Source organism: Heterocephalus glaber, unplaced genomic scaffold, assembly GCF_053883595.1.
Source record: "Heterocephalus glaber isolate CG9 unplaced genomic scaffold, H.glaber_assembly_v1.0 deba00000546, whole genome shotgun sequence".
In the NCBI taxonomy this organism is placed as follows: Eukaryota; Metazoa; Chordata; class Mammalia; order Rodentia; family Bathyergidae; genus Heterocephalus; species Heterocephalus glaber.
In genome coordinates this window covers 4,955,993-4,965,826 of record NW_028258147.1, presented here as the reverse complement: position 1 = coordinate 4,965,826, position 9,834 = coordinate 4,955,993, and the positions used below count along the sequence as shown (strand labels likewise).

Below are 9,834 nucleotides of genomic sequence, written 5' to 3'. Positions count from 1 at the left end.
TTCCAATGACAGGATTCACACAGAGAGCAACTATAGATCCAGAACTAAATGAAATACATGTCTTATCTGGGCTCAGCAAAGACAAGGAAAAGAGAGAAGAGAATGTCAGAAATTCATTCTGGATTTATGACATTGTGAGGAATAGTTGGTAAGGAACTCTTGTCTGTGTGGCAATCCCAATGTAATATTTATGTGAGGTTGTTTATTCAAAAGATGAGAGACGCTGCCTGCCTCACAAGCACAAGGTCCCGAGTTCGATCCCTGGTACCAAAACAAAAAAAAAACATTAAGGAAATATAAACATATTTAATCCTATCAAATTTCCCAGTGGAATATTAGTGCAAAAGATGAGAGAAATGGAAGGCTTATACTAATTTTTTACATTGTAAATTTAAAGGTCAATATTAAAAGAAATCAATATGTATATATATTTTTTTGGTACTGGGGATCAAACTCAGGTCTTTGTGCTTGCAAGGCAGGTGGAGGAACCACTGAGCTAAATCCCCGACCCCAAGAAATCAATATTTTAAAAAAAATAAGTATCATAAGCAGAATTGGTACCCCTATGTACAGTGATGTTGACTAAATGGAATTTTACCTTCAACTAGTTCTCAGTCAGGGAGTCATTTGTATTGCTACAAAGTAGATACATGAACAAGGAAATAATGCTTTTTTTTAATGTCCCAGATCTTAGTTTTTATGATAAGGTGTATCTAGAGCAGATTGGGGGCATTAGTACTTACTGTTTCCAAACCAGGACCCTTTCTCACAGAGTATCTCACAGAACTATTACTGCATGATTTGCTTTAGTAAACACTGGCCTAGAGGATCCAGGTCTCACATTCTATGATTGCTGCATAAGTGAATATTTTTAAGGAACAGAAACACTTCACAGAACATACTCCATTCAGTAAAGGATAGTAGTGCTCAACAATTAAGGAATTTAATTTTTTCTAAATATGACATTTACTTATGTTCAGAACACTGTACCATGTATCACTTTGTTGTGAATAAACAGTATAGCATTTCTTTGACCTTCAATTTGACCCTGCATGTGTGTTGTTTGTGTCTTATTGGTTGTTTTAAAGGGAACTATTTGACAGCTATCCAAAGAACTTGAGAACTCAGGTCTAACAAATTCAAGTTATTTTATGAACATTAGCAGGACTTTAGTCTTTGATGTGAACAAATATGTAATCTTTTCTGTTGGTAATTGGAAATTGGCAATTAAAAGCACTGTCTTGTAGGTCTTGTGTCTATAAGAATGATCAAGCTGCAAAAGATAATCCAAGTAAAAGTCTACAAGAGGAAGAACCATGTCCAAGATTTGCCCATCAGCTTGTTTATGATGAGTTACACAAGGTATGTTAACTACTTTGACCTATAAACTTTCTATGGCCTGAAATATGCAGGAATCTCTGAATATCTGTTTCTGACTGTTTTTAAATGGATTTGAATACAAAGTTATAATGCATAGCAAACATTTAGTAGAATGTGTAACAGGCATTCAATGTCACTTCTCCCTAAAAATTTTTAAAATAATAAATGTTTTTAAGAAGAAGATAGTCACAACCAAGGGGCCAAGAGAAAGGATAAACCGTATGTGAACAAATAAAAATCAGGAATGAATCAAACACTAGAAAAACAACAAAATGACAGAAATTAGTGCATACATTTCTATAAAATACACTTAATGAGGAGGTTCTTAATTCTTCAAGTGAAATTCACAGACTGGCAGGTTGGATCAAAAAACAAGATTTGCTTCCAAAAAACACACTTCATCTACAAAGACACAATGCAGATTGAAAGTGAAAGAATGGAAAGTGATAGTCCAAGTAGCTAGAGTCTGAAAGCAGTCAGGAGTAGCTATATTTATATCCTAGAAAGACTTCAAACTAAAATTAGTCAGAAGAATAGATTTAATGTAAGACCAATCAAAATATCAATAGCATTCCTCACAGAACTAGAAAAAACCATCCTATAATTTATGTGAAACCAGAAGAGACCGAGAATAGCACAGACATTCCTGATCAATAAAAACAAAGCAAGAGGCATCACAATTCCAGATTTCATGATGTACTATGAAGCTACAGTGATAAAAACAACATGGTACTGGCACAAAAACAGACATTTGGATTAGTGGAACAGAACAGGATGAAACAACCCCAGGCACATTAAGTCATCTGATGTTTGACAAAGGAGACAAAAGCTTATGCTTGAGGAAAGATACTCTCTTTAATAATTAGTGCTGGAAAAACTGGTTACACACATGCAGAAGATTCAATCTAAGCTATCACCATGCACCGAAAGAAAATCAAAATGGATAAAAGTTATAAATATTAAAATCAAAACATTTAATCTGCTGGGAGATAAAATACGTAAATGTCTTAAAGACATAAACATGGGAAAGAACTTTCTAGACAGAATCTCAGTTGTATACGAAATAATATCGAGAATCAACAAATGGGATTATATCAAATTAAAAAGCTTCTATACACCAAAGGAAACAATAAAGTGAAGAGACAACCTACAGAATGGGAAAAGTCTTTTGCTAGTTACTTCTTGAACAGGACTAATATCTAGAATTTACAAAGAATTCAAAAAAAGTCAGATGTCCCCCAAACAAAAGACCCAGTCAAAAAATGGGCAACTAAAATGAATAGACACTTCTCAGAAGTACAAATAGCCAATACATGAAAAAATGTTCAACATCTCTGGTCATCAGAGAAATGCAAATTAAAACAACATTGAGATTCTATCTTACTCCAAAAAGAATATTCATCATCAAAAAATCAAACAGTAACAAATACTGGTGATACTACAGGGAAAAAGGCACCTTTCCACATTGTTGGTGGGAATGTAAAGTAGTACAACCACTATGGAAGTCAGTATAGATATTCCTCAAAAAACTATAAATAGAAATTTCATTTGACTCAGCTATTTCCCTTCTAGCTACCATCCCAGGAGTCAAAGACATCACACCACAGTGATAAATGCATACCAATAAAACACCACTGCTTGACATAAAAGATCTGGTAGACCAATACAGTCCTAGTAGGTGACTTCAATATCCTATTCTCACAAATAAATAGGTCAACCAGACCAAAAAAAAAAAAAAAAAATCAGAGTTAAAGTACACTATAGATACAGTATAGATCAAATGGACTTAATAGACATCTCAGAGTGTTCCATTCAACAGCAGCAAAATATATTTTCAGCAGCCCACAGAACTTTCTACAAAGTGAAATGTATTTTAAGCTATAAAACAAATCTTTTTTTTTAAAATAAGTTTTTTATATTAGCACTTACGGTAGGTTTTTATTTATTTTTTATTTTTTATTTTTTGGTACCAGGGATCGAACTTGGGACCTTGCGCTTGCAAGGCAGGTGCTGGAACCACCGAGCTAAATCCCCAGCCCTTATAAAACAAATCTTAATAAATACAAATTGAAATAATCTCATGCATCATATCAGATCACAATGCACAGAAAGTGGAAATCAGAAAGTAACCATAGAAGCCAGGTGTATTGGCATAAAGCTGTGATCCCAGTTCTTGGGAGGCTGAGGCAGAAGAATCACCGTGAGTTTGAGCCCAGCCTGGGCTACATAGTGAGTTCAAGGCCAGCCTGAACTATGTAGTGAGACTCTGTCTCAAAAAACAAAACAAAAAAAGCTGAGGCAAGGGGATCCCAAATTTGATCCTAGCCTGAGCAACTTAGTGATTTATTGAGACCTTGTCTCAAAAATGGGGCTGAGATATAGCTTAGTGCATAGGCCCTGGATTTAATCCCTAGTACTTTAAAAAAAAAAAGTAATGACAGAAACTACACAAACATAGGAAATTAAATAATACATACAGTGCGTCATTGAAGGCAAGGAAGGCAAGGAATTTCTTCAAGGAAGAAATTTTGAAATTCCTACAAGCAATGATAATGAAAACATGACATATCAGAATCTGCAGGATACAATGAAAACAGTTCTAAGAGAAAATTTTAAACTATGATTGTGAACATCAGCAAAACTGGCTGAACTGGGCATGTTGGCACACATCTATAATCCCAGCACTCTCAGAGACTGAGACAAGAGGATCACAAACCTATAATAGCCAATAATCTCAGCCTAGGCAATTTAGGAAGACCTTTTCTCAAAAAATTAAGTTGCGGGGAGGATGCTGGGAATGTACCTCAGTGTGAAGGACCTGAGTTCAATCCCCGGTACTGAAAAAAAACAACATATAACCTATCAAAATGAACCAAGAAGATATAAAAAAATCTACACCGATCAGTGACAAGCAATGAAATTGAAATAATAAACACTCTGCCAAGTGAAAAAAAGCCCAAGATGCAGTAGATTTACTGCTGAATTTTACCAGACTTTTAGGAAAGATCTAATATCAATATTCCTCAAACTTTTCTCTGAAACAGAAAGAGAAGGAATGCTTCCAGATTTTTTTTTTACAAAGGCAGCATTACCCTGATGCCAAGATCAGAATCTTTGATGAACAGAGGTACGAAACTTAATTGAATGCTTGCAAACAAAATTCAGCCACACATTAAAAAGATCATACCCTCTGACCAAGTTGGTTTCACCAGAGGGATACAAGGATGGTTCAAACATGTCAGTAAATCTAGGTCACAAATCTAGTGTGCCATGTAAACAGAACAAAAGGTAAAAACCACATGATCATCTCAACAAACGCAGAAAAAGCCCTTGACAATTTAATTTTCCTTCAGTTTAAAAACTCTGAAGAAAATATAGGAGGGTCTTTCCTCAAATTGATAAAAATGATACATTACAAATCTCCAGCTAGGGTCCTACTGGATGAAGAAAAACAAAGCATTTCCTCTAAAATCAGGAATGAGACCAGGATGTCTACTCTCACCACTTCTGTTCAGTACAGTACTTGAAACTTTAGCCAGGGTATTTTGGCAAGAGAAAGAAAGAAAGGGATATAAATAGGGAAGGAGAAAAATTACTCATTTGTAGATGTAATTCATAATAAGCTGTGGGAACAGCCTAGATGCCTATCAACAGATAAGTGGATAAAGAAAATGTGATACACACATACAAAAACACTATCGTATTACTCAGCCATAAAGAACAAAATCATGTCATTAGTATGAAAGTGGAGCTGGGTGTGGTGGCACAGGCCTGTAATCTCAGCACTTGGTAAGTTGAGGCAGGAAGATCACTGTGAGTTAGGGCCAGTCTGGGCGACATAATGACTTAAAGACCAGTTTGAAGTACTTAGCAAGTCCCGAAGTTGGGGTGGGGTGGGGTGGAGAAAGTAGGAAAATGAGTAGAACTGGAAACTATCATGTTGGGTGAAATAAACTAGTCTCAGAAACTAAATATTGCATATTTTCTCTTATATAAACATATAAAGATAAATTTTAAATAAAGGAAAAAGATTAGAGGAAACTAGAGAGTAGACTTTTTAGAGATGGGGAAGAAGTTGAAGGAGAGGAGGTAATAGGAATGAAATTAATCAAAATGTTGTATGAAGGTACCTATATACCCAAATGAATCTCTTTATTCTGTATCGCTAATATACACCAATAAAAAAGAGTATTTTTTCATAATTTAATTCTTGGTATTTTTCCTCTTTTGAAAATAGTCATTGACTGCTTCTCTAGCTCAGTAATAGTATTTGCCTAGTATGTGTGAGGCCTAATACCACCACCAAAACAAAACAAAAATGCAGTTTTTAGCATTTGAGTACTTTGACCTCTGATCTGAAAGAGGTGGGACAAGTATATAACTTCCTGGTATATAATTTCCCTGTTATATAAAAAGTCATCCTATCTATATTTTCCTATATATGAGTGACTTATTTTTGATCAGCTTTGTGAAAATGGTATTGCATTTGAAATTTTTAGTATCACCAAGCATTCAGAGTGGTTTGGAGAAGAGACCACCCCTCCGTATGGAATTGGGCAACTATGAGTTAACTATATTATTAGTCACCTATGGGTTAACTGTGTTATTAGGCAACTATAGGTTAACTAGGTAACCATGCTCTTTGTAGAATGTACCTGAGTAGCCATGACAGCTTCTGTAATCTGTCACTAAAGGAGCATAACAGACTTAGAAAATCCTGCCAGAACTCTTTGCTCTCCCTCTTTTCACTGCTCTGCTTTGTGTAAATCCTGCTCGCTATATTCCCAGGGAAACGCCAATGGAATTAAGCCTTGTATATGTAAAAAGAGGTATATAAAGAAGTGCAAACTTCTATTCAGGGGCTCTCTAGACTTGACTGGAGTCAATCACTGAGCCACTGGCATCATTAAAAGCTGCTTTTGCTCCTGTCTTCATGTTAAAGAGTTATCTGTGCCAGAGTCCTCACTGTTTCCTGCTTCAATTTCTTTAACTGTTCTTTCCTTAAATTGGGGAATTTTTTTTTTTTCTTCTGGTACCGGGGATCAAACTCAGGACCTGGTGCTTGCCAGGTAGGAGAAGCACCAATGAGCTACATCCCTGGCCCTAAAGTTTGGTGTCATTCTTATCCTTGTTTCTTTTGGGAACTTGTTTTCTCACTTTTTTTTTTTTTTTTTTTTTTAGGTATCAGGGATTGAACTCAAAGAACCTTGCACTTATGAGGCAGGCACAGTGCCACTGAACTAAATCCCCGGCTCTCCCTTAAATTTACTGTGTACTTTAGTGCTTGGATTCAGATTATATAGAAATTTACCAATATATCCTGATTCTGTTTAGGCTGTATAGATGGTTATTTAGTCTGTGCTGTACAGCTTGAGAGCTCTAGGTAAAAGATACCATTGGAATGAATAAAAGTTCTTTCTCCCAATTTAAGGTATTAAATGAATTTCCATCTAAAGGATAGAAATAATATCTCTACTGTATAATTCCAGTGGATATAAATGTTTTCAGAATTTCAGGAAATGCTTTAAAGCTTTGTATAGGTGTGGAATAACATTTAAAGTCTAATATAATAGTGAAGTGATTATTATATTCTTTTTACATTTTTGGTAATTGGATAATGGAATAATATTTGTATGAGTTTTTAAAAATCTGGTTTGTTTTATTTATTATAGGTTCATTACTTATTTGGTGGGAATCCAGGAAAATCTTGTTCTCCAAAGATGAGACTTGATGACTTCTGGTCACTGAAATTGTGTCGACCTTCAAAAGATTACTTACTGAGGCATTGCAAGTACCTCATAAGAAAACACAGGTATTAGAATAATTCACTGAAAACTTTTTTGTTGTTGTTAAATTCTTTTATTGGTACATTGTAGGTATACAACACAATTACATTTCTCACTGGGAATTGTACCTTTACATAATGCATCTTGGTTCCTATTGTTTCCCCATTCCTAGCCCTCCCTTCACGCCCTCCACCCTTCCCTATTTACAAAGACTTTATTTCCATTTTTTCCATTTCTCATCATTTTTCCTTTCCCTTCTTTCCTTTCCCCTGCCCCTTCCACTACCCCTACCCCTTTGGACCTTTTCTTCCTATTTTGCATTATCGATTATTCATTCTAATCATTGGTACATTTTAGGTATACAATATAATGACATTCATCATTGGAAATTTGCACCTTTACATGATCTCTCTTGGTTCTTATTTTTCACCCTTGCCCAGCCCTCCCTTCAACCCCTCCATTCCTATTTACAAAGATTTTGTTCCTATTTTTCCATTTTCTCATATTAATCCCATTCCCTTCTATCCTTTCCCCTAGCCCTCCCACTTCCTTCCCCTTTGCCCCTTTTCTTCCTATTTCACATTACCTATTATACATTTAGTCCTTATTTACACTTTCAGTTTCTCACACCAGAGAAACTATTCGGTATTTATACATGTGTGTCCTATTTATTTCACTTAAGAGTATTGCCTCAATGTGCATCCACTTAGCTATAAATGTCTCTAATTCTCATTTTTTATGGCTGAGTAGTACTCCATTTTATAAAAAAAACCACATTTTCTTGATCCAGTCTCCAGTTGATGGGCATTTGGGCTGTTTCCAAGTTTTAGCTATCACAAACTGTGCTGCTATGAACATGGGCACACATATATCACTGTGGTGTGATTCTTTTAATTCTTGGGGGAAGATCCCCAGCAGTGGAATAGCAGGGTCAAAAGGGACTTCCAGTCCTAGTTCTTTGAGGTATCTCCATACTGATTTCCACAGTGGTTGCACCAGTCTACACTCCCACCAGCAGTGGAGCAGGGTTCCTCTTTCCCCACAGCCCTGCCAGCATTTGTTATTGGTTGATTTCATGATAGCAGCCATTCTTTCTGGAGTGAAGTGGAATCTCAGCATTGTTTTCATTTGTATCTCTCGAATGACCAGTGATGTTGTACATTTTTTCATGTATTTATTTGGTATTTCTACTTCTTTGTGTGAGAAATGTCTTTTCATTTCAGATGGCCATTTTTGGATTGGGTCTTTAAATTTGGGAGGTCTGATCTTTTTAAGTTCTTTATAGATTCGAGATAGTAGACCTTTGTCTGAGGAAGAGCAGGTGAAGATTATTTCCCACATTGTGGGTTGTCTCTTCACACTGCTGGTGGTTTCACTTGCTGTGCAGAAACCTTTTAATAAGAAGAGATCCCATTTGTTGATTGTTTGTGCTAGTTCACGGGCAACTGAGGTTTTGTTCATAAAATCTTTTCCTACACTGATGTCTTCAAGGGTTCTACCTAACCTCTGTTCCAGCTGGTTCAGTATTTCTGTTTTCATATTTAGATCTTCAATCCATTTTGATTTTAGTTTAGTGCATGGTGAGAGATATAGGCCTAGTTTTAATCTTTGGCAAATTGAAGCCCACTTTTTCCAGCACCATTTATTAAAGAGGCTATCTTTCCTCCAGTGAGGGTGTTTGGCTCCTTTGTCGAAGATGAGTTGGCTGAGTGTGTCTGGCATTGTTTCTGCATCTTCTAATGTGTTCCACTGGTCCTCAGGTCTGTTTCTTTGGCAGTACCATGCTGTTTTTATCACAGTAGCTTTGTAGTAGAGTTGCAGGTTGGGGATTGGGATACCCCCTGCCATGTCTCTGTTACCTAGAATTGCTTTTGCTATTCTGGCTCTCTTCTTGTTCCAAATGAATTTTTGGATTGTTTTCTTAAGGTCCATGAAGTATGCTGCTGGGATCTCAATTGGAATTGCATGAAATCTATATAGCAGTTTTGGAAGTATGGCCATTTTCACTATATAAATCCTTCCTACCCAGGAGCAGGGGATGTCTGTCCATTTTCTGATATCATCTTCAATCTCTCTTTTCAGAGTGCCATAGTTTTCAGAGAAGAGGTCTTTGATTTCTTTCGTTAGGTTGATTCCTAGGTAATTCAGTTTTTTGGATGCTATTGTGAAAGGAATTATTTGCCCTATTTCTCTCTCAGTGAGTCTGTCATTTGTGTAGAGGAAAGCTATTGATTTTTGTGTGTTGACCTTGTAACCAGCTACTTGACTGAATTTGGTTATTAAGTCTAGAAGACTTTTGCTGGAGATCTTGGGGTCTTTGATATAGAGTATCATGTCATCTGCAAATAATGACAATTTGACTTCTTCATTTCCTATCTTTATTCCTTTTATGTCTTTCTCTTGTCTAATTGCCATGGCTAATGTTTCCAGAACTATATTGAACAAGAGTGGTGATAGTGGACATCCTTGTCTTGTTCCTGATTTTAGTGTGAAGGATTTCAGTTTTTGACCTTTTGGTATGATATTGGCTGTTGGTTTTTCATAGATGGCTTTTATCAGTTTGAGGTAGAGACCATCTATTCCAATTTTTTGTAGGGTTTTTATCATAAATGCTTGTTGGATTTTGTCAAATGCTTTTTCTGCATCTGTGGAGATAATCATACGGTTT

The 9,834-nt window shown here is 36.0% G+C and overlaps 1 protein-coding gene across 4 annotated transcripts in view; it reads left to right on the top strand.

The window, feature by feature from the left end:
- Mkln1 (muskelin 1) overlaps positions 1 to 9,834 on the top strand; it is a 175,005-nt gene that overhangs the window by 140,093 nt on the left and 25,078 nt on the right. For all 4 annotated transcript variants that reach the window (XM_087204420.1, XM_087204419.1, XM_013076486.3 and 1 more), the window contains 3 exons: positions 1 to 148; positions 1,248 to 1,362; positions 7,053 to 7,192. In XM_087204420.1, the coding sequence (XP_087060546.1) occupies positions 1 to 148; positions 1,248 to 1,362; positions 7,053 to 7,192 (403 nt within the window). The remainder of the gene's footprint in view (positions 149 to 1,247; positions 1,363 to 7,052; positions 7,193 to 9,834) is intronic.